Source organism: Phyllobates terribilis, unplaced genomic scaffold, assembly GCF_046119375.1.
Source record: "Phyllobates terribilis strain yellow unplaced genomic scaffold, ASM4611937v1 Scaffold_8__6_contigs__length_399053987, whole genome shotgun sequence".
NCBI classification, from domain to species: domain Eukaryota; kingdom Metazoa; phylum Chordata; class Amphibia; order Anura; family Dendrobatidae; genus Phyllobates; species Phyllobates terribilis.
The window spans coordinates 160118779-160144703 of NW_027362768.1; the positions used below are offsets into that span (position 1 = coordinate 160118779).

At 43.9% G+C, this 25925-nt stretch overlaps 1 protein-coding gene across 1 annotated transcript in view; it reads right to left on the reverse strand.

Moving 5' to 3' along the window:
- Positions 1 to 267: 267 nt before the first annotated feature.
- ARTN (artemin) overlaps positions 268 to 25925 on the reverse strand; it is a 63729-nt gene continuing 38071 nt past the window's right edge. Inside the window, exons 3-5 of the mRNA XM_073643630.1 lie at positions 9239 to 9303; positions 3751 to 3952; positions 268 to 3296 (exon numbers count right to left, since the gene is read on the reverse strand). Of these exons, the coding sequence (XP_073499731.1) occupies positions 2869 to 3296; positions 3751 to 3952; positions 9239 to 9303 (695 nt within the window). The 3' untranslated portion in view covers positions 268 to 2868. The remainder of the gene's footprint in view (positions 3297 to 3750; positions 3953 to 9238; positions 9304 to 25925) is intronic.

Sequence of the window (25925 nt, forward strand, 5' to 3'; positions counted from 1 at the left end):
CCTAAGCCGTCTAGATGAGCGTGTAGGTCCTAGGAAGATGAATAAAATGATACCATGATATCTACGATCCGATGTCTTATTCCCGAGAAAATCCACTTTTTTCTTAATATGTAAATGAGCTGTTAAGATCTATTCTCAGGGAGATCTATGTCCGGCCCATAGATCTTAACAGCTCATTTACATATTAAGAAAAAAGTGGATTTCTCTGGAATAAGACATCGGATCGCAGATATCAAGGTATCATTTTATTCAGCTTCCTATGACCTGCGTGCTCATATAGATGGCCTAGAGAGATGATCCTACTGACAGATTCCCTTTAAGAATTGCAATGTGAAAAAATAGATACTATATGGTTAATCCAATTTTGTTTTTGCTGCACATAGATGTGATTGGGCAAGTCTCATCCAAAATGCGGAAGAGACTAGGGCAGGCTGCAATTTTTTCATGCAAACATTTATTCCATGCACAAAAAAAGGTCATCTGAACAGCCCAATTGAATAACATGGGTCTGAAAATATGGTTGTGTGAACATGAGCCTATGACTGTATTGTGAAGTGATGAGATTAGGGAGTAGTTTGGGGATTTTGATCACTTTGACCTTTAGTGTAATAACCTAATACTTGATGAACCTTAACATTCATAAGGGTGTGATGCCATGAAACATCATTTTATACGCTGTGTCCTTTATACACATCATAATTGCTACATCCCACTGAATTTTATTGGTTGTAGTAATTAAACCCTATATCTTGCTGTAACAGTTTGTATCCTTCTTTTGTCATTTCATAATTTATTATAATTTAATATAATTTTGGCATATCATAATTTAAGGGATGAGTGTGTGAAAGGAATGTAACGTACAATATGTGGCTGGGTTTTTTTCTTGCTCCGTTATAATGACATTTATAATTTACAGAATGTTTCCAATCAATTCTACTAGGTAAACGTTATCAGAAGCATCAAAATATTTGTTTGCATTCACCAAACCCTAAAGTTCTTTTGTTGCAGAAGCCTCCTGTGAATCCTTCTGTCTCTTTGTAGCAGGAGACATCAGAAGAAACAGCTCTGACTTAATCTTTGGTTTTGCTAATTTCTTAAGAGATCAGAAATCCCAACTAGTGTTAGTGGAAAATGAAGAACATCCACAGTCAATTTATATTGCGTGTGATGTAGATTATACAGATGGAAGGTCAGTAAACTCATTTCTTGCTTAATGTTTCTTTTTACCTATTTTTTAGGATCCGGCTTTTTCACACTTTGCTAAACTATAAAACATTTGAGTAACACTCGTATGTTACATTTAGTTAAGCTCTGTACAATAAAGTATCATAGAGCCGTAAACTAAGTGCCACACAATTATCCTTCCAGATCTGCTTTAGTTGATATTGATTCTGCAGATTGAGAGTGGTGGAAGATATTTTTTCTCATCTGATTATGAGGAAAGCTTCAGAATCCATGCAAATGTCTAATTTTATTCCTCGGTGGTCCGAAGAAAAAAGCGGAGACATGTCCGTTTTTGATTCGAGTGTTGGATCAAAATCAGCAATGCAAGTCTATGGATCCGTGAAAAAGATTGGATGACACTCTGACGATATCTGAGTGCAGTCCAATTTTCACGGACTGTTGGAATAGAGAAGGTGGAGAAAAAGTGATGCCACTGTGATCAGAATAATCGGACCATTTTTCTCTGATGGAGAGAAAACAGTCATGTTCACCTACCCAAACAGTAAGACTATGTTCACATGCAGCGTTTTTTTGAAAGTTAAAAATTGCTTTTTACAGTACCAGAAAAAGCTATGAATTTTCTGAAGTCTCATGAACATGATTGATTTTTTTTTTCCTGACTGATTCTGACAACTGCACCTTTTTTTTAAATCTGCAGCACGTCAATTCTTTCAGCGTTTTTGCAGCATTTTTCCACCCATTGAAAGCAATGAAAAAAGTGAAAAAAAAAAACTGCAAAAAATGCAACTGGTTTTTTGAAAATTTTTTGGTAAATAAATCTAACTTTGTCACACATGTACTGTGGACAAAGAACTTATGAACATATGTAATCCTCTGCAAAAAAAATGTAGCAAAAACATTGCGAAAGCGCAACGAAACGGGTGTTTTCAAAGCAGCGTTTTTACTGCCAAGAAAGTAGGTTTTGGCTGCCGAAAGAAAAAAAACTGCAAAAATGCTGCGTGTGATCATGGCCTAATATTAAAAGTGCTTTTCACTTGATCTTCTTGTATCATCTCCGCAGTAAAACACAACTGGTATAGACAGTGAACCGAGCTCGTATGCCGCGGTCTACCGCAGAGGAGGTTATATGAACTTACGTCTTTTTTTACTCGTATCCCAATTATCTGTAGCTTTTACAAAGTCCAGTTTGCAAATGTTGTGCCGGTTATTTCAAGCAGCCGTGTGACGGTTTTATACATTAGTGTCTATATATATATAATATAGTTGGTTGACCATTGTTGAGGATTACTTGGAGGACTTGCTGGGGCTTCCTTGGTCTCTTACATAATGTTCCTCCATGAGTCACTTCTAGACGTCACCCGGTGTCGGAGGCGCTGTGTCCTGATAGGTTTGTGCTGAAGTTCATTATTTTCAGTAGCGATAAAAACTACAAAGAAATCTTCCACCTTTGTGAGATGTTTTCATAGCAAAAACCCAATGACGTCAAAGCCGGAGCTGGTTGTTAACCAAGTCTACAGATTTTAGACAACTGAGGTGAAACTTGTAGGACCACTTTGTTTTAAATGCCTTGTACCACGGTGGCTCCTCACTTCCAACTTCCCGACCTCTTCTGCCTTCACTCTTCTCGGTCTGTTACCAGGAGCCGTGCATTATTTCTGCTGCGCGTTTGTCTTGCAGAGAACATCAGCTTCCGCAGGTGCAATTAGCCGCCGACAAGTTTTCCACCACTTGCCACTCGTTGTTGATATCCAGGAAGGATGCAGGTTGATAAGCGCCCGGCCGGCAGCAGGGCTGGTTACTGACCCGCTTGTGTGAGCTGTGGGTGATGCGCTTGTTCTTCAGCAGGGTAGTCAGTGTGAGGTCGTAATTATTGGATTTTTGGCAGGACCCCATGCAGTAAAAAAATGTAATGAATTCGTCAGAGTCATATCCTAGCCCGAGGTCCCGCACCTTCACCTGTATACTATGTCTGCTGCAGTCTCCATTTTTATTACCATTTTCTCCTTTTCCAGCCTTCTTGTTCTTCTTTTTGCCGGTAGGAGAGCGTTCAGCACGAAATAGGACGTTATCCGGTAATTCGTCATCACTTTGGCCGGTTAAGGTTATGTTTTCTGCAAGGTAATAGTCACATGTTAGTGTCATAAGTTTCCTACATCAATCATCCGAGAGAAACTTCTGAATAAACTGATCGATTCTAGTCCCAATCATTCTGAATTTGATGCTGAACTTTGAAGTTGTAAAACCAAATTACCCGAATTAAGGGACGCATTAAAACATGACTTATTATTAATCTTAAAAAAATGGTAAATTAAATTTAAAATTACACTAGTGTCTAGGTCTATGATATTCAATTTCTAGGACCTATATAGTTCATTAATCAATCTATACACCCCGCACAACTGTAGTTTTACTATTACTAATAATTGTTACTGCTATTGATACCATTGATGATTATTCGATTATTTCTATATTGTTTTGTTACTTTATCACAGTTCTCAATATCTTATTTGCACAATCCTCTACACACAAACGCATATATCTATAGTATCAAATGACTCTACTCACCATATACAGGACTTCCTGGTGATTTTATGGTTTGTTCTACATTCTCCTCAACTAATAAGTCCACGCTCTTGGGGTCAACTGTTCCAAAAGTGTCAGACTCCTTCTCTGTATTGGACTTCCCCTCCATAACTGGAGTGGGAGAGCCGGTGGTTATCATCGCTGACAGAAGCAGCAGTGATACTGCGAGACTCCAGAGTGTTACCTGGTGAAAAAAACAAACACCGGAAGTAATGCAGGGTCATATTCCAGAAAGGATGCTTTCCTAAGGTTTCCTTTTTTCCAGTGCTTTATTTTTTAAAGAACTTTATGTAGTTACATGTAAAGTGTCTCCCCTTTGGTGCGGGCTCCGGTGCTGAGCCTGCACCTTTCCGGGCACATGACAGCTGATCTGTACAGCAGTCACGTGCTCCTAACAGCCGCGGGTGGAATCGTGATCTACCCGCAGCTATTAACATGTTAAATGCCGCTGTCAATCTCTGATAGCAGCATTTAACATGATCGCGCCAGGAGCGCGTCATTAGCACCGCCAATCGGCGACCCCGTTACATGATTGCAGGTCACCGATGGGTTGGTATGACAACCCAGGGTCTGCAGGAGACCCCTGTGGTTGTCATTGCCGGGATGCTATGAGCGCCGCACAGCGGTCGGCACTCATAGCAAGTAAGCATTTCTTCTACACACCGGCGATCAAATGATTGCAGCTTCTAGTCTCTCATAGAGACTATTGAAGCAAGTGAAAAGTAAAAAAAAATGTTTTAAAAAATATTAAAAAATATAAAAGTTTAAATCTCCCCCCTTTCGCCCCATTCAAAATAAAACAATAAAAAAAATCAAATGTACATATATTTGGTATCGCCGAGTTCAGGATCTATCAATATAAAAAAAAAATTAATCATAACAGTAAACGACGTAACGAGAAAAAAAATCAAAACACCAGAAGTACGTTTCATTGGTCGCCGCAACATTGCAATAAAATGCAACAACGGGCGATCAAAACATCGGATTTATCCCAAAATGGTATCAATAAAAACGTCAGCTTGGTGCCCTCACCCGGACCCAGATCCCGAACAATGGAGATGGAGATGTTTTTTTTTTTTTTTAAACAAACTTTGGATTTTTGCTTCACCACTTAAATAAAAAATAACCTATACATGTTTGGTGTCTACGAACTCATAATGACCTGGAGAATCATAATGGCAGGTCAGTTTTAGCATTTAGTGAACATGGTAAAAAAAAAAATCAACTGTGGAATTGAACTGTTTTTGCAATTTCACTGTATTTGGAATTTTTTTCCTATTTTTCAGTACACGGTATGGTAAAACCAGTGATGTCGTTCAAAAGTACAATTTGTTCTGCAGAAAACAAGCCCTTACACGGCCATATTGATGGAAAAATAAAAAAAGCTATGGCTCTGGGAAGAAGAGGAGCAAAAAACCAAAACACAAAAACGAAAAAGGGCCGCGACGTGAAGGGGTTATTAAAGTCTTGTTTCTCATCTATACGCAATTACCGTTCACATCTCCATATTTTATACATGAACTATTGAACAAGTTTGTAAATCATTCGGTTTAGAACTCATTTAAGAAAAAACAAATGGACAATATATTAAAAAAATTTCAACTTTTTTGGTTTCCTTATTGTGTTTTGAGTTGTTTTTTTCCCATATGTGGTTGTTACATTTTTTTGTTAACACTTTCCTCAACAGATAAAACATCTATGGGAGGTTATGGTGCAGGCTAAAGAGCCGAGGCTGCAACATACTCATCTGGTGTCGGCAGTGTAATACTATTTATGTATCCATCCTTCTATCTATCTATCTGCAGTAAGGAAAATAAGTATTTGATACACTGCCGATTTTGCAAGTTTTCCCACCTACAAAAAATGGAGATGTCTGTAATTTTTATCGTAGGTACACTTCACCTGTGAGCATAGGCGGATAATAATGAGGTCAATCCGGGCTACCGCCCGGGGCTGCCATGGGGCCCGGGGCTCCCAGGGGCCTGTGGCCGGATTGACCTCATTATAATGTGTGACAGGAGGGCCCCGGAGTCGGAAGATGGAATCTGCTCTGCTGTGTCCCGCGGCGCTGCGAGGATGACTCACCAGCAACTGACTGTGTAAGTGCAGGAGAGGAGGCTCCGCCCACCTGCTCCGGCCTCCAGCAGAGCACAGAGCCAGCTTACAGCATGGCCACTGCTCTCCCTGCCCCCTACCCGGGTCTGAATGTTACCTCTCCGCTCTTCACCTCCTGCCCTGCAATTACACCAGAGCTCTGCAGTCGGGCCTCAAGAGGAGGGGAGGCTGCCCCACAGAGAAGATGGAAGAACCTGCATCATGTACAGAAAGGGTAAGTCCATGTGCAGTGTGTGTGTGATATATATATATATATGTATATATATATATGTATGTATCTATATCTATGTATTTGTGGACCATCAGAGGGGCTCACTCGCTGTCATGGCCCAGGCTGCTTCCCCTGTGCAGGACCGCTGGCACTTCACCTGACATGGCCGTGAGCTGTGCAGCTGTGTCTGGTATTAAAGACACAGCAGGGGCGACACTGCGCCTATAATTGTGCTTGTGTATTGCCCCTGCCGCGCCATTACTACCAGACACAACCGCACAGCGCACGGCCATGTCAGGTGAAGTGCCGGCAATCAAGCAGCGCCAGAGGTCCTACACAGATGCTGTAGAAGCAGCCCAGGCCCCAACGGCGAGTGGGCCCCTCTGATGGTCCAGGGCCATGTCTGTGACATGCCGGCGGCCCTGCACTGAGACATGCCTGAGGAGCTGCTGGACAGGACAGTTTTATGTGTTTATAAGATATGTACGTATGCATGTGTCTGTGCGCATATCTGCGTACCGTGTGCATGTGTGCGCATATCTGCATATCGTGCGTGCGCACATGTGCTGGCCCGGCCGCATCACAGCTAGAAGACACGGCCCTGTGCGCGGCAGTGTCTGCTAGCGTGACGTCATGCAGTGCGCCCTGCACCGCTTCTTGCCACCAGAGAGGAGCTGGACGACTGGAGCCGAGCAGGGGGACGGTGAGTGATGTGTCAATGTGTGCAGATATCATTGTGTGATACGTCTGTTTATAAGTATTTTTGTGTTTCAAATGTGTTTATGGCTAAGTGCCCACGATGCAGAAATGCTGCATATTATTTCCAGTTCTCCCTGGCAGGAAAAACGCATGTAGATTTTACATGCGTTTTTCCCACCAGGTAGAAGCGTTTGTCAAGCTTTTTTGCATGCATTTCTGCATCGTGCGGATTATCAAGCGCTTTCCAGGCGATTTTAGCATCACTTGGAAAAGTGCTTGACAACTTGGTCACACTATATGAATCCATTCAACCGGCATATATAGTGTGACCAAGTAATAGTTAAAAAAAAGAATAAGAATGGTAAAAAATAAAGATTATACTCACCTTCCGATGGCCCCCGGTCTCCTCAGCGATGCGTCCGGTGTGTTGGGCGGCTCACGGTGGTGTGAAAGGACCTTTCATGACGTCATTTAGTCATGTGACAGGACACGCGACAGCCGATGTCAGCTGTCGTGTGACCTGTCACATGACTAAATGACGTCATGGCAGGTCCTTTCACACCACCGCGATGCATACAACAGACCGGACGTATCGCTGAGGAGACCGGGGGCCATCGGAAGGTGAGTATAATCTTTATTTTTTTTTATTTTAAATTCTTTTTTTTACAGGTACTATGGTATCCGGGTCTGGATGAGAGTCTCCTCTTCTCCAGACCTGGGTACCATCCGCACATTGAATCGCTTAATATCCGCATGTGCACATGTAGTCATGCGGATATTAAGCGATTCAATGCAAGTCAATGGCGGCAATTACGCTGCGTGTCCACAAAATTAATGGACATGCTGCGTTTTTTTCCGCAATGATAATCCGCAGCGGAAATTTCCGCAGCATGTGCACAGCACATGCGGATTATCATTGGAGACCATGGGGCACATATTAGGCTATGTGCCCACGTTGCATTTATGCAGCAGAAAATTTCTGCTGCATAAATGCAAGTTCTCTCCCGGAAAAACGCATGCGGAATTCCGCACGCGTTTATCGCGCATTTTTCGCGCGTTTATCACGCGTTTTCCACATGCGGAATTGCCTTGCGTTTTTTATGCATTGGACAAAGGCAATTCCGCTTGCGGAAACGCAAAATTAAATGACATGCTGCGGAAAAAACGCTGCGGAAAAATCCGCAGCATGTGCATAGAACTTGCGGAATCCCATTGGGGACCATGGGGTGCGGATATACATGCGTTTTTCAAGCGTTTACGCTGCGGAAATTCCGCAGCATATACGCTTGAAAAATGCTACGTGGGCACACAGCCTTACCAAGCGTTTTTTCAGTGTTTTCGCTGCGGAAATTCCGTGGCATAAACGCTTGAAAAACGCACAGTGGGCACGCAGCCTATGCGTGTATGTATTTGTCTTTATATATGTCTGTATATGTTTGTTTGTGTGTGTGCGTCCTCCGGCTGTATCTGGGGGGGGGCACCGTGCGTCCTCCGGCTGTATCTGGGGGGGGCGCCGTGCGGCCTCCGGCTGTATCTGGGGGGGGGCACCGTGCGTCCTCCGGCTGTATCTGGGGGGGGGCGCCGTGCGGCCTCCGGCTGTATCTGGGGGGAGGCACCGTGCGGCCCCCGGCTGTATCTGTGGGGGGCGCCGTGCGGCCTCCGGCTGTATCTGTGGGGGGCGCCGTGCGGCCTCCGGCTGTATCTGTGGGGGGCGCCGTGCGGCCTCCTGCTGTATCTGGGGGGGGCGCCGTGCGGCCTCCTGCTGTATCTGGGGGGGGCGCCGTGCGGCCTCCTGCTTTATCTGGGGGGGCGCCGTGTGGCCTCCGGCTGTGTATAGGAGGATTATGTGAAAGCTCATATTATACAGTATGAGACCCTACATACATAGGGGGATGTCAACATACTTAATTGTGCTCAATATTAAGTCATACAATTAATATAAAAAAATTATTATAATTAATATATTAATATTGTGCAGAATTAATTTCACATGAACTATCACATGATCTATCAAAGGGGGATCATGTGACAAGTCATGTGATACATCAGGTGTGTGTGTGTGGGGGGGGGGGCCATGCCGTCTAAACTGCCCGGGGCCCTTGCTACTCTTAATCCACCCCTGCCTGTGAGAGACAGAATCTAAAAATAAAAATTAGAAAACCACATTGTATGATTTTTAAATAATTAAATTGCATTTTGTTGCACAAAATAAGTATCTGATCACCGACCAAGCAGACCTCTCCATTCTTTGTAGGTGGGAAAACTTGCAAAATCAGCAGTGTATCAAATACTTATTTTCCCCTATGTATCTATCTATCTTTCTATCTATCCTTCTTTCTAGCTATTTATTTGAATGATAAATCTATAGATATTATTTTTTTTGTAGCGCTAATAATTATGTAACTGAACTTCTTTGTTTTCACCGATAGAGCAGCTTGCACTCACCTTACAGCTCCAGGGCGGGGTTGTCACAGACTGGGATCCTCTTCCCATGAACAGCTCGGGCCTGTCTGCAAACAGGAAAGTATTGATCTCATTAGAATTGCAGTTTCCTAGTTTCATGCTCCTTTATAATATTAATCGTATAATGGAAACCAAGCTGAAAAATTCAAAACAAGTTGACTGAGGTCTAAGGAGTAACGTGTCTCCTTGTGGAGAGTGACACACCGGCTCTGGCATGCCAAGGTAAGGAGGCTTATTCGCCGTGCAATGCTCCTCTGGGAAATTTAATATGCAAATTGCCTCTTCAGACAAAAAGAGGACTTGAACTCTATAGCGCCACCTATTGGAAGCAGCGATCCTACAAGTCACAATCAACCCTTTAAAGAGTCGTGCAATATGACTTGGGATAATAGCCAAATCAGAATCTCAGTTTGCAGACACGGTGTTTCGGGCTGTTGCTCCTCGTCAGTGCAAAGTATGAGAACTGATTTGGATAGATGAGAGGCTCTGGACTGGGGTCTAAAATGTAGACAAAATCTACAACCCCAGCCTCATTTTTTGCAGTTATTTGCTTGTATATAGACATAACACAACCAAAATAGTATTTTCTTTTTAACTCTCAGGGTTTTTTTGCTTTCTGAGTAGAACTAAGTCATATATTTATTACAGTCTTACAGTCCTCCACAAATGATTTATGGTTCTGGATTCTAAGAAAAATAAATTTTAAACAATTTTAGTTTAAAATTTGTACTTTTAACAGTCGCGCAAATAAGGGAATGAAACGCGCGATACAATCAGAGTTGCTACAATGTGGAAAAGCCCTGGTCTGATTTAACTTCCCAACTGTTAGGTGAAAATGTGCCAAGTTTATTGAAAGTTGAGCACCTTTAATTAAATTTGTTCCAATGGCCTTCTTTAACCCTAGAACGCATGACCATAAAAATCTACTTTTTCACATACCTGGGGCCTTTTAGGCCCTTGTGCAAATAACATGGCATAACTCAAACAAAAATGACAAACAACTATATACCTGAGGAATACCTAGAGTTTCAAAATTCTAACTAAAGTAATCTTGCAGAAAATAGAAAATTAACAGGGCGGGCCTGCGAGGCCCCAGGTATGCGTTCTAGGGTTAATTAAATTGCTAGTTTCATTCAGTGTTGGACTGTTATCCAACAATAAGTTAAAAAAAAAAAAAAGTTCATCAGCTGACCACTATAAGGTAACAATGATAGCTTGCTAGGTGCGGTGCACGGACAAGGACAAGGACCAGTTCCCAGGAAGTAAGTAAAGGTATAGTCAATGACTCCAGCATCCGCCAATGAAAGTTAAAATAACATTTATTTGATCACTCTAAAATTCCCTCCAAAAATGAAAAGAAACACTTTGCCTACGCGTTTTCAGGCCCATACAGGGTCCTTTTTGTGGCTTAGTGATTGCTGAACTAATTATAGAATTGGGGGTTTTATTACCCCTGAGTAATCGTCCATCTATTCATGTAAACAGTTCACTGTTGGTACCAGTGACATGATTTTCAGGAGCGACGTCACTACCTGCTCTTTGCAAATCTAGCGTCTGGACAAAGTCCACATCACCGCTGGCTTCCTGGCTATGCACAGTGCTCCGATGAAGCTGGGAACATACACCCGACTTCGTTGCACATTCCCAGGGAGGAAGAAAATTGCTTGAATACGCAACATTTTCAAAGAGCCGGCTTTAACATGCAGGACAGTTGCTATACTGTGTATACATGGTGGCAGATTAGGGAGCTGTTCCAGTTTACCCATTCCCGCTCCATGACATATTTATCCAACATTAGCCTCTAAACAACAGCAATTGTTACAAGAAAATGAAGTGGAAAAAAAAAAAGTTTTTCAAAAATATTGAAAAAAAGAAGAATTGGAATCAACCCACTTTCCACCATCTGTAATAAAGTATTTTCCCTATATTCGGAATTGCTTTTCGGTCACTGGACCTCCACCAAAAATGCAATAAAAAGTGATCAAAACATTGTATTTGCCCTAAAATGGAACCAATAAAAACTACAGTTCGGAACACAAAAAAAAACCCAAGCCCTCATACAGGTTCATCGAAAGAAAAATAAAACCGTTAAGAAGGTGGCAACACAAACCAAACTTTTTGTTTAGTCCAGTTCAGAATCATTTTAAGTTACTAAAGTACTAAAAAAAATGTAGTTGGATATCAGCATAATCGTAATGACCTGGATAATTATATTACCAGGTCATTTTTTACTACACAATGGGCAAGAGATTGACAATCCAAGAGAGATCACAGAGAAGCCATTAGTTCCATATGCTTCACACGTAAATGTGATCACACAATTAGTCAAACACTATCACAAGCATGCTCTGGGGCTATATCAAAAGTAATATTAGTAGTGTCTCTGTTTGTTCGGTTGTTCCAATACACACAAAGGAAATAAACACATGCATAACAAAACATGTATAATTGCAATAATTTTTAGGGAGAAATATTTCATTTTCTAGAACAATTTCAAGGGTAAATAGATAAATAATGGAGGTAGACATAAGCTCTACTCCGATGGCAGATATGTCCATGGTGGAGCGATAATGGACATTGTTGCACTTACGACGACTCCTGGATTCTACGGAAACTCATTTGTTTATAAAAGAGGAAGATATAACCAATTCAAAGTAACTACTCAGAACACGCGGGATTGTAAATGCTCTATTAATAAAGTTATGAAATAAGAGAATGTAATCAAAACCTTGTTTTATAGTTCTCAGAATTCAGCCTCCGGGGTAAAGTAAAGAATGAAAGTTTTCATTCTGGATTCATGTCTGTTGTAATTGTGTTTTTACAAAGTAGCTGCACGGCATGCACATATGTATGAAGTCCTCCTTTCTTTATACTTCAGATACATGAAAAATGGTGTCAAAAAAGGGTGCATATCAGAAAGTGATTTCTATATTTTAATAACTGAAAAGCCTTTATTGCTAACATGAGCATTAGGGTTTGTACAGACAACAATATTTTAGTCATTGTGCTACTCGTGTGCTCAACAGACACCACACCACTGATCCAATAATAGCCAGTGTGCCCGTGTACTTTAAATGGACCTGCGCAGGGAACCAGTCAAGTCAGCAAACTATAGCTGTCTGAACCCAACTTGGGGCCGGGTTCACATCACGTTCTTGCTTGCTACTCGTCAGTGGCTTCGTTGCGGCTTCTGTCTGAAGCCCTGAAAAAAAGGGATTCAGACATATCACCCCCAGTTTACCAACTTAAGCTCCAGCTCATTTTTTAGGGTTTTGCTGTAGTTTCTTGTAATTTGTACAAACAGGGTCATAGCTTACCCATAGCTTACCCTTTTTGAGCTAGGCATTTCGTCTATATAACAAGTGTTCTTAACAGTTGGGCCTCTGTCCTGCTCTGCCCCCATCTATATTGAGGTCGGCTGACACAAGGTGACTGTTACGCAAGGTGTAGGAAAGACTAAGTGCAACACAAAGGGAAGGGGGAAAAGGGGGCCCAGACTCTAGGAAAAGGGGGTAGTGGAGACCTCCTAGGCTGATCTAATATCACCCTGTGTCCCCTAACATCCCTATATTGGCTCTTCACCAATCGTCGCCCTGTCTTTCCCTGGCATTTGACCCTGGCTAGGGAAGGGAGGAGGATAGCATGAGCTCTAGTCGATCCCTATTGACCACTTTAGACAACAAGGAGGAACAAACAAGGGAAGATAGCTTAGCTTTAGTCGACTTCAGAAAGATGAACACACGTCCTATTAGCACCAGAGAGGAAGAAGTAATGCACTTGCTCCAAGCCTTCACAAGGGGTCATGTGAGTATCATGTGAGTATCGCCGGGCACTTCCCTCTAGCAAACAGCAGGTATTTATACACCAGGGCCAGGATGTTAATTAGCAAGAGGAAGGTAGCTGCTGGGTCCTAGAAAGACAGCTTCTAAGAAGGTGTCTGTAATGCCAAACGTAGAGATCTCCTGCAACCAACTGCAGGGCGACTGTCACTTCTGACACACCCATGACAGTGAGGTTTTAATACCAGAAGATAGGACTGTCCTGACTGGGTATACCTTGTCGCGGTGGGATGGCATTTTTTTAAATGAAAATAGTGTTAACTAAATACCCTATGTTATATACATTGTTATGCACACGCCCGGGCTAAGCGGCGTGTGCGTGTGATTGGTAGTGATTCCACTGGACCGTGCCGGAGAGTGAATGCCTGGAGGGGCGTGACTAAGTATTCACCCGATCCGACCAGGGTCGCACGACGGCATACGACGCCAGTGCACCAAGGAGGAACCGAGCAGAGGGACCAGGTGCTACTCCAGGACAGACCCCGGACACGGCTGTTGACCCACACAGGGGAATACAGGAACAGGCTGGTAGGCTGGCACACAGACTGGTATGCAGGCAGGCGGGTATGCAGGCAGGCGGGTATGCAGGCAGGCGGGTAAAGGCAAGCACAGCTAGAGTGCAGACAAGGCTGAGCAGGGAGGACAGGGCTCTGTTCACACGGAACAGACAGGAAGGGAAAGACAGAGCCAGATACTCACACAGTACTTGCAGAGACAACAAGCAGGAGTTAGGTACGAGTTCAGACTCTGCAGAAAAAGGAAGGGAACGGACATAGAGGCAAAACAGGTAAAGGACAGGAGAGAGTTCAGACTGGAACTGAGTGTACGGAGAAGACCGACACTGCAGAGGGATACAGGAGCGGGTCTGGGAATACGGCCCCCAGAGAGGCGGAACGAACAGGCAAGGAGCGTGTTCAGACAGGACAGACCAGACACAGGAGCGGGTCTAGGAAATCGGCCACTAGAAGGCGAGAGGAACAGGCTAGGAGCGTGTTCAGACAGGACAGACAAGAGAACACAGAAAGGACTCAGTTCAGACACGGGAACTAATACCGCAAAGCAGGAGACATACAGGACTTAGTTCAGACACGGGAACTAATACCGCAAAGCAGGAGACATACAGGACACAGTTCAGACACGGGAGCTGATACCGCAAAGCAGGAGACATACAGGACTCAGTTCAGACACGGAAACTGATACAAAAAGCAGGAGACATACAGGACTCAGTTCAGACACGGGAACTGATACAAAAAGCAGGAGACATACAGGACTCAGTTCAGACACGGGAACTAATACCGAAAAGCAGGAGACATACAGGACTTAGTTCAGACACGGGAACTAATACCGCAAAGCAGGAGACATACAGGACTAAGTTCAGACAGGCCTGGAAATACAGCCTCCAGGAAAGGCAGACAAGGAAACAAAGACGGGACCTGGCACCTTCAGAGTGCAAGCACACACTGAAGGAAAACACTTATGCTCAGGCAGGGATAGAAGGGAGCTGCTGAGCTATATACCAAGTGTCAGACAGCAATAGGCTGAGGACGCACAAGGGGCGTGACCCACAGCAGGTACAAAAAGCAGGAAGTGATCGGGCGCCGCCCTTAAGCAGCAGAGACAGACACAAACAGACAGCATGGAGGGAAGCCAGAGAGACACTCTGGACAGGAGATCAAGTGCGCTCTCTTGCACAGTGGGAGATGGACCACCATGCAAGGACGCCGCCAGGTATGTTACAGTACCTCCCCCCTTACGCCCCCTCTTCTTCAGGCCTGCCAGAATCTTCCGCAGGGAATTCGAGGACCAGTCGTTCACTGGGTTGGAGGGGGACAGAGACTTGAGGGTAATCTCTGCTTCGAGGTACATCTTGTCAAGCTCACAGGAAAAAATAGACGGGTTATCAGGTACATAATGAGGAAAAGTCACTGTCTCTTTGTTATCTGGTGGTACCCCGGAGGATTCAGGAAACAACTGGAGGTCCTCCGCCGGGTCAGAAGAGTGCAGAGGCTCAGAGAAAACAACTGCTTCAGAGTACACTAGGTCGGACTCACTGGAGGAAGCAGGCGAGGTATCGGGTACCGAGTATAGGAAAGTCTCTGTCCATTCACCACCAGGTGGCACCCCGAAGGGTTCTGAACACAACTGGAGGTCCTCCGCCTGGTCGGAGGGGTGTAGAGACTCGGGAGTAACCTCTGCTTCGGAGTACACTAGGTTGGACTCACTGGACGAAGCGAGCGAGGTATCAGGTACAGAGTATAGGAGAGTCTCTGTCCTTTCACCACCAGGTGGCACCCCAAAGGGTTCTGAACACAACTGGAGGTCCTCCGCCTGGTCGGAGGGGTGTAGAGACTCGGGAGTAACCTCTGCTTCGGAGTACACTAGGTTGGACTCACTGGACGAAGCGAGCGAGGTATCAGGTACAGAGTATAGGAGAGTCTCTGTCCTTTCGCTACCAGGTAGCACCCCGAAGGGTTCAGGAGACAACTGGAGATCCTCCGCCTGGTCGGAGGGGTGTAGAGACTCGGGGGTAACTACCACTTTGGGGTACCCATTGTCAGGCTCACAGGACGAAGCGGACAAAGTATTGAGTACCGGGTGTAGAGAAGTCTCTCTCCATTTGTCATCGAGTGGTATCCCGGAGGATTCAGGAGGCAACAGGGGATCCTCCGCCAGGTAGTAGAGGTGCACAGACTCAGAGGTAACCACAGCTTTGGAGCATCCTTGGACATGCACACCGGTTAAAGAGAGAGAAGCATCTGATGCCGGGTGCAGGAAGTTCTCCTGTGTGGAGTCTGGATGGGCAGAAGTCTCTTCGGGCAGGAGAACTGGTGCACTACCCACGCACATTACCCATTGGGGTTTCTCCGGGATACAGGGAGATGAAGCTTCAGTAGGGACTTCAAGGTTGGGGTCAGGAGGTCTCAGGGAGGACAGACCCTGGCGTGACGGCTTGCCTCTACGTCTAGCACGTCTGGACTGCCTCTTGAGGTTGAGAGAAGTATTCCGGAAAGCGTAGTCACCCTGTGAGGATTCTGGGTGGGCAGTAGTCTCATTGGGCTGGAGGACTATTGCGCTACCCACACACATTACCCATCGGGGCTGCTCCGGGATATTGGGAGGTGAAGCTTCAGCAGGAGCCTCCGGGTTAGGATCATCGAAGACCATTAGAAAGGCCACCAGGAAGGCCATTAGGTCCCGGAGGATCGGATCCTGTGTTTCATATAGGGGGTTGATCCATTCCAAGGCATCACCCGCCAGGTAAGACATCATAAAGGCCACTTTAGCCCAATCGGAAGGAAAGTAGAGAGGGTAGGCCTTAAAGTGTAGCATGCATTGCTCCACAAATGCACGACACTGTCTTGGATCCCCATAGTAACGTGGCGGATCCGCAGGAACGAGAGCTGATAGATCCATCTGGACGGTGCGTAATTTCGCCTGGAACTCAGCTAAGAGAAAAAAAAATTTATTTATTTATTTTAATGCATATATTCGCTGGAAAACTTCTCAGAGGGCGAAGGCCGTGGGGCTCAACGGGAACCATGGCCTGAGCATGCTGTTATGCACACGCCCGGGCTAAGCGGCGTGTGCGTGTGATTGGTAGTGATTCCACTGGACCGTGCCGGAGAGTGAATGCCTGGAGGGGCGTGACTAAGTATTCACCCGATCCGACCAGGGTCGCACGACGGCATACGACGCCAGTGCACCAAGGAGGAACCGAGCAGAGGGACCAGGTGCTACTCCAGGACAGACCCCGGACACAGCTATTGACCCACACAGGGGAATACAGGAACAGGCTGGTAGGCTGGCACACAGACTGGTATGCAGGCAGGCGGGTATGCAGGCAGGCGGGTATGCAGGCAGGGGGGTAAAGGCAAGCACAGCTAGAGTGCAGACAAGGCTGAGCAGGGAGGACAGGGCTCTGTTCACACGGAACAGACAGGAAGGGAAAGACAGACCAGATACTCACACAGTACTTGCAGAGACAACAAGCAGGAGTTAGGTACGAGTTCAGACTCTGCAGAAAAAGGAAGGGAACGGACATAGAGGCAAAACAGGTAAAGGACAGGAGAGAGTTCAGACTGGAACTGAGTGTACGGAGAAGACCGACACTGCAGAGGGATACAGGAGCGGGTCTGGGAATACGGCCCCCAGAGAGGCGGAACGAACAGGCAAGGAGCGTGTTCAGACAGGACAGACCAGACACAGGAGCGGGTCTAGGAAATCGGCCACTAGAAGGCGAGAGGAACAGGCTAGGAGCGTGTTCAGACAGGACAGACAAGAGAACACAGAAAGGACTCAGTTCAGACACGGGAACTAATACCGCAAAGCAGGAGACATACAGGACTTAGTTCAGACACGGGAACTAATACCGCAAAGCAGGAGACATACAGGACACAGTTCAGACACGGGAGCTGATACCGCAAAGCAGGAGACATACAGGACTCAGTTCAGACACGGGAACTGATACAAAAAGCAGGAGACATACAGGACTCAGTTCAGACACGGGAACTGATACAAAAAGCAGGAGACATACAGGACTCAGTTCAGACACAGGAACTGATACAAAAAGCAGGAGACATACAGGACTCAGTTCAGACACGGGAACTAATACCGAAAAGCAGGAGACATACAGGACTTAGTTCAGACACGGGAACTAATACCGCAAAGCAGGAGACATACAGGACTAAGTTCAGACAGGCCTGGAAATACAGCCTCCAGGAAAGGCAGACAAGGAAACAAAGACGGGACCTGGCACCTTCAGAGTGCAAGCACACACTGAAGGAAAACACTTATGCTCAGGCAGGGATAGAAGGGAGCTGCTGAGCTATATACCAAGTGTCAGACAGCAATAGGCTGAGGACGCACAAGGGGTGTGACCCACAGCAGGTACAAAAAGCAGGAAGTGATCGGGCGCCGCCCTTAAGCAGCTGAGACAGACACAAACAGACAGCATGGAGGGAAGCCAGAGAGACACTCTGGACAGGAGATCAAGTGCGCTCTCTTGCACAGTGGGAGATGGACCACCATGCAAGGACGCCGCCAGGTATGTTACATACATGTACTATTACTATTTACTTATTACAGGGTACATGCTCATTTTGTTTTTATCTTAGGTTTTGTCTGTTTAATAGCCACAGGGTGAACATGCTCCTACACATTGCAGGTATACCAACTTATGCTCCAACTCATTTCTTTGGTTCTTTGTAAATATCACCATTTTCACTGGTTCACAGTCGCTTCTCAAAAGTTTTAATTCACTAAAACTTTCTTGCACATTTTTTGACATCCTAACAATGTTACATGGTGGAAATACTAAACTATCCAGGCTGCACCTCATCTAAATGAAGAAAAGCTTATGTAGCAAGCAGAGTAAATTAGCAATATATGATTTAATATCTAGAAAACAAGTAAAACAATGCAACAATAATACCGTTTACATAAGATTGTTATGTGATGTAAGGAAATATCTGTGTAATTTACTGATGATGTTTATCTCATTATTAGTCCAAAATCTATTAGGAGGTGGTTTTGGAGAATTAGATTTGTAATCTTTCTAGTAAAATTTACCTGTTTAAAGAAAACATTGAATACTGGTTTGTTATAAGATTTTTCAGTATTTTCTATGTGTTCTGGATGCAATGTGTATTCTACTTTGTTTTAGTCCCTCAGGTTAAAGAGGTTAATAGCAGATTAATATTCTGACCTTTCCTCCATAATCTATTTTCTAGTAGCAAACCTTGACAAAAGTGATTGTAAATTTATACTTGGCGGTTAGGTTTCTCTGGCACCACTTATATCAGGCAACCAAAGCATTGGATGAGTTTAAATCCAACCTTCCTGATGATTTTCAAGACTTCCCCATAGATATTAGATTTTTGTGAAAATCATAAATATCTGCCAAGAGAAAATCTTCTGTCTCCAGCCTTGGTGAATGTACAGGTGCTTAAATATCTAGAAAACAAAATACAATCAACAATGCAAAAATAGCCCACAATGAATCAAATTGTCCTAGTTAGTAGGGATAAACGGACCCGTGGAAGTTCAGGTTCTGGTACCCGACCCAAACGTTAGTCCAAAGTTTGGTTCGGGTATCAGAACTGTACCCGAACTTGAACCCGAACCCCATTGAAATCAATGGATATCCGAACTTTAGATCTGGAAAATAAATTCTCTCTCTCCTCCCCCCAGAATTTCAAATATTACAATGACAATGTACTTCCGGGAGAAGTCCGTGTTCGGCATTTAGCTCCGGGCACTAACTGTACGGTACGAACCCCGAACTTTTAAGAGCGGGTTCGCTCATCTCTACTAGTTAGTAACTTAGATCTAATAGTCATTTTAACACGCCAGCCCTTTCACCAAATTACTCACGTTGAACTGGACACACCATGTCATTGTGGCAGCAGAGCAGAATACAAAGTTGTTGTTTTTTTCTAATTTGGCCTCGGAGATATTAGAAATCAAATATTTGGCACTTAATAAGTTAAATTTAGTTAAATCCAAGTGGGTGTTATTAGATGTTTTTTACTGGGGGCGAGTACTTCCTCCTCCTGTATGACACTGACCAATCATAAGCAGGCAGTAACATAGAAGTGCAGAAGGAACTGTGATGATTTTATCGGGGTCACATGATCTGAGTCCAATGATCCTGGTAGTTAGAGTGTGCAGCCTAAATAAGCACTGAAGATGTATTACACAGCACAGGAGGCTGGAAATATTACCTGGAGTTAATATTTCAAAACATTTACACATTAGACGCATGCAGCACATACACTGCACATGTACTAGATCCATACAGCACACGCCGGCCTCAATTCATTTTGACTGGCGTTCTGCACCGTGTGCTGGAGTAAGATGCTCCAAATTTATTAAGAGATGTGCTCCTCTACCAGGAATGTTCCCTGGCATACGTTTTTAGTGTAATTTATGCCTTTTTTGATTAATTTTGTTTTGGACATGTTTTGCCATGCCCCGTCTTAGCTCTGCTCATTTTTGTGGAGCTGGACAAGATCGTCGTAAAAGCGGCTAAATCACAACAATTTTGCACACTTTTGAGATGTGCAAAAAAAATTGCGACATTTCAAGAAGTTTTACGCCAGAATCCTGGAGAAAACTCCTAGAAGAATCAGGGCCACCCTGTTTACACATCAGACACATGCGGCACACACCGATCATATACTGTATTAGAAGCATACAGTAGACTATATCACACTGCAATGCTCACCTGCACAGATCTTCATTTCTGGGTCAGCGGGCTCATTGCGCACCTAAACCCTACCCAATTACTGAAGAAAAAACCTGGGAGTCTGAACTCAAACTTACTGAAGAAGCCCAGTCCCCACCAACCGCTAAGGTCCGGTCCCAATCTTCCAGCTCGGCCCCTTTCATTTAATTTTTTTCTATGCCCCTTACTGCAGTCCCACCAGTACTGCCTTGATGGCTACTTTGGCTCCCAGTCCCAGCAGTGCAGGGGTCCTCGGTTCAAATCCCACCAAGGACAACATCTGCAAGGAGTTTGTATGTTCTCTCTGTGTTTGCTGGGTTTCCTCCGGTTTCTCCGGTTTCCTCTCACACTCCAAAGACATACTGATAGGGAATGTAGATTGTGAGCCCTGATGGGGACAGTGCCGATAATGTATGTAAAGCGCTGTGGAATTAATGGCGCTATATAAGTGAGTAAAATAAAATGAATAAATACATTTATTCTACTTTCCATTTAGGATATGTAGATATTTCCTCAATATCAGATTTGTGTGGGTCCCATCAGCTGTACTCGCCTCCGGCGGCAGGAATAAGTTATGCAGCTGAATGGCACAAAGCCATCAGCAGTTTAGTGTCCGCTGCCGGAGATTGCAGATCCCTCTTATTTAGAAGCAGAGGACCTGACCTGCCGACATACTCGGCAGTAGCTGCTAAGCAGTTGACGGAGCTGTGCCATATAGCTCTGCAACTGTTTGGATTGGAAAGCAACACAGAAACCGTGAACATCAAGATACAGAATTAATTAGCACATTTAGGTCGTAAAACTTGGCGGTGCACTTTAAGATCAAACGTCAGCTTCCACTATTTCTGGGTGATATTTAGCTGCTCGTGCATATATCATTCAGAAATATCCACAGGCGACAGGTGTACACAGCATCTCTAGACAGTGGCAAGTTTCCCAAATGAAGCTCCAGAATATGAAGGAAAGGTTTGGCATGAAACACAACCTTGAATTGCTCCTGGGCGGTATCATCCAGGAGAACAGAATGAGGGCAGAGGTCTCTTCCTTCTCGCCTAATATATCCATTAGTAATCACTAATTTAGTGCAATAACTTTATGCAAACTCTTAAGATCTGTCACCACAAGGTAATAACCAGTGGAGAGGTACAGCGCCCCTACGCAATACTGGAACTCACCCCTAATCATTTTAGATTGCATAGAGTTCTAGGAAGAGAGAAATCCGGTTCATCTGCCTCGAATTCCTGCAATCTAATTTGTGCATTTTCAGCCGAGAAATTTTGGAGTCCAAAAGCAAATATCTAAGCTCTTTGGAAGTCATTCCAGTGACCAACTCCTAAAACCGTCAGATGGTCCAACTTATTACACATTTTGGAAAATGTAGTGTTAGAGTCACACCAAGACTGTTATCAGCCCTATAGCATAGTTAATCAAGGAGGGGTTTATGATGGCCGTGTGCTATATGGAATGGGTTCCTCTCTTTTTTTTAAGCTAAGGCTACACCGCGACTATGGGCACGACAGATGACGCATTACCGAAGTTCACTCTACATTGCGGCTCTATAGAAATGAATGAAGTTGCATTGCAACACCTACATGACTGCGACAAGCAAGGTGCAAAAAATCCAACCAAGTCTAATTTTTTGCCCATCGTGGTATTGTACGTGTTGCAATGTGGCTCCAATCTCTTCTATAGCACCAGATGTAGCAGCTGCACCGAGGGAGCTTCAACTGCGCGACGACAAAGTTGCCTCGTAGCCTTAAGATAGATGTGTAGGAGCAATAAACTACCAAGTTATTATTTTTCATTAAATGGTTATATATTTTATATTTATGTTATAAGCTTTATATTTATGTTGTTTCTTCTGTATGTGATCAATACCGTTTTCATCTCTAATACCTAGAAGCTCAGGGTTCTACACTGTGATAAAAGTTTCCACTTCTTTGAATCCTTATTTATCAGCCTCCCTTATCATATTTCCACTTCACGCTGTTTCCACTTCTTTCTCTGGGCTTCTCTCCAGCATCTGATCAGAACTGTCAACCTGTAGAGTTTCTCACACCGAGGAGCTGTCGGCACCAGGTTGTCAGATGCCTCCCAGACATTCATTCTGCCATTGTCGGAGGTGTGTAGACGGCTCAATTCATGTTTTATCCACATCAGTCTTTTCATCAAGTGTCCTAGAAATTTCTTTAAGAACTTTTTTTTGCTGCTTCTTTACTCTTGAAAGTCCCGAGTGGTGGAGACCACACAGAGCGGATACATGAGGAGTGGTCATAGTCCCTGTGCACTGCAGACAGCCACTTCAAAGAAATATACACCATGGAGTTTACGCTTCTTTGAGTTCCTTTGGCAGACGGATGCCTTGGCATCCACCCTTACTGTGCACACTGTCAGGGACATATCTCCATGTCCAACAATGGGCACATACAAAGTATAGACCAAACCTTAGACAGCGCAGCTTGTACCTGATTCCAGACTCTTTGAGGAAAGCATAAAGTAAGGGCAGAGACCCTGATTCTAACACTGGAGCACATATTGCAGCTTTTATAGAAATTTGCTCCATCTATATAGTCCTCAATGTTCATGAGCTCTGGCTATCTTTGTTCCCTCTCTGTTTGGCAACTTTCTGCCTATGCACAGTGTATGCAGAAAGCTGTCAATCAATGGCAGGGGAGGGGTTATACAGAGCTCAGCATTGAGAGAACTGGCAAAACTGCAGCTGATAAAGCAATGATGATATCAGAATTACAGCAAGAAGCCCAGTAAGTGACTTAACATCAGATTATGAAGCAAAAACCTGGAGTTATATTGTCTTTAACCCCTTAATCCTGTGATGGATGAGTGGGTGGGGGTATTTGGGTGCACCCGCTCCACACGCGGCAGATGCCACCTACATTACATAGCTGGTATTTGTCTCGAAAAGCCGCGTCTGGAGCTGAGAAATGTCCCAGCTGTTAACCATTTAGGTGCCACTGTACAATGTTTGATAGGTGGCATTTCAATAGCACAGTTGCCAATGCTCAAGCACACTGGCTTTCATCAGCTCCCCGCTATCGCATTGTGGGGAACCAATAGGTTACTTTCTATGGCAGCTGGGTGACTTCTGTAGTACACAGTTATTGTCATCTTGGTACTTCTCACTATATATAGAGTTACTATATAAAGCATATATGATTGTATGGTTCTCTTGTTCAAGGTCCTTTAGAGGAGGAAAACAAAATTTTCCTTTTCTCTCATTAAAAATAGAGAAATAAAAAAAAAACATATCCAGTATCAGTATGTCTTTAAAAGTCCAGTCTATCCAAAAAGAAAATTAATTAACCCGACCAATAAACACTGTAACAATAATAAAATTTGAAGAACAAGAATTGCGTTTTTTCGAGCACCAAGTTTCCCTACAAAAATACAATAAGCAATCAAAACATAACATCTAACCCAAAATGGTATCAATAACAACAGCTCACCCCGCAAAAAAACATACAGCTCATCAAATGCCATCATACAGCTCCATCGTCAGGCAAAATAAAAACGGTAAAAGTCTTGGAAAATGACCACAAAAAACAATATTATTATTTTTTTTTTTTTACTAATTACAGAATTGTTTTTACCACTTAAATAAGAAAGAAATGCAAATTTGGCATCACAGTAATCGTACTGACTTATATAATCATGTTGCCAGGCCATTTTTACTGTGCAGTGAACACTGTAAAAACAAGACCCAAAAAACAATGGCGGAATTTAAAAAAAAAATTACCATTTTTTTAATCATTTCACCCTACAAAAAAATGTTTTTCCCCATTTTCCAGTATATTATATGGTGAAATGAATGGTGTCATTCAAAACTACAACTTGTCCTGCAAAAAAAACAAGCCCTCATACATCTGGTTATGGTTCTTGGAAGAGGAGGAGGAAAAAAAAAGGGCAAAAGTAATAATAATATGAAAGTGATATAAAAACACATTTCAATAAAGTAGAACCCATTGTAGCAAAGCCAGGTAGCCTAGGGTTAAATCCTAGCTCTACAGGTGCTGATTAGATCACATGACTAGCTCTGCATATAACCAGGCTACGTGCTCATCTAAGTCAGTCAGCTGGGGAAGCTGACCATACTGGATGTGTCTTGGTGCTAAAGAGAGCACCACATCTCAAATCCTAACAGTGCATGCCTAGTCCCCATTCTTCAGATAGATGTGCATTTAAACATATCTTAATTTTACATATAAATAAATATTCCCAGAGTGGCCTAATTTTGTGGCTTACATTTTAGAAAGATAAACATTTTTTACACAATTACAATGCAACGTTCAAAACAAAAGCCTTCTTTATTCACCCATACAAGGTTTTAACTGTATAAGCCATTTTCAGTGCTTAAATGTCACAACCCCTTGAGGACCTGCTCCTGTGATGTCTGCTTGTGTCACCAGGCACCACCATATTCCTTCTGTTGGTGGCTGATGTAGAAGAAGTCGGGACCAGAAGCTCTGGGTGGCACAGGCTCTGTCCAGCCACTGAGACTAGGGGGATGGGACCTGTAGTGCAGTCCAATCTGGCAGTATGGGTATCTGCAGCCCAGATAGAGTAATCAGCTCCCTGCTTTGGCCATTGGGACAGCACCACACCCTACTGAATTTCCAGCGTCCTGCTAGGAGTTGTCAGATATAGTTTTGTAGTTTTTTTTATATTCTACACCTGGTTCTTGTTTCTTGTCCAGCTCCTGTTTCACCTCTGTAATCCCCGTTCTGTTCTCGACATGTTTCCTGACTAATTCTTCTGCCTTTTCAATTTTGTTTCTTTTCTGCCTTCCTGGTTCTGAGCGTTTCTGCCAGCCCGCTTCATTGTCCAGCAACTACTCCAAAGACTCAACTTAGGGAACTTGTGTAAGTAAACTTCCCTGTGCCATGGTTAAAGGGTGGAGACTAGGAGACCCCTGGGATCTGATAGTCAGACAGAGTAGCCAGTGCAAAACCTGTCCGTGGAAGCCCTATAAAGAACTGCCAGGCGACCACAGACAAAGCTACTTTATATTGAAAAAGGCTTAAATGTTGCAATCTGTCACCAGGCTTTAGCTATGTAATCTGAGCACAACATATGATGTAGGGGCAGAGACCCTCATTCCAGTGATGTGTCACTTACTAGGCTGTGTTTTGCCATTTCAATAGAATCAATGTTTTATCAGCAGGAGATTATCACTACAGGACAAGCTGCCCCGTGCCTCCTAGTCCAGCCTCTTCCCCGCCACTGATTATCATCTTTATGTCACTGTACAATGTACACAGAAAGCTGCCAATCAGTGGTGTAGGCAGGGTTATATAAAGCTCAGCATCCTGAGTTCTGCTAAATCTGCAGCAGAGAAAACTGTGATTATATCACAACTGCTGCATCTAGCTAACTAAGTGACACATCGCTGGAATCAGGGTCTCTGCCCCTACATTATGCCGCTGTCAGATTACATAGCAAAAACCTGCTGACAGATTCCCTTCAAAGAAAGAAGAATTTTATTCTGAATCAGGCCTTGGATTTGCCCTGCGTTAACCATTAGCAATATTTTCTCAGAAGGAATAAATTCTGAGGCTGTGACTTTACATCATTGCTCTGTTTAGCTACA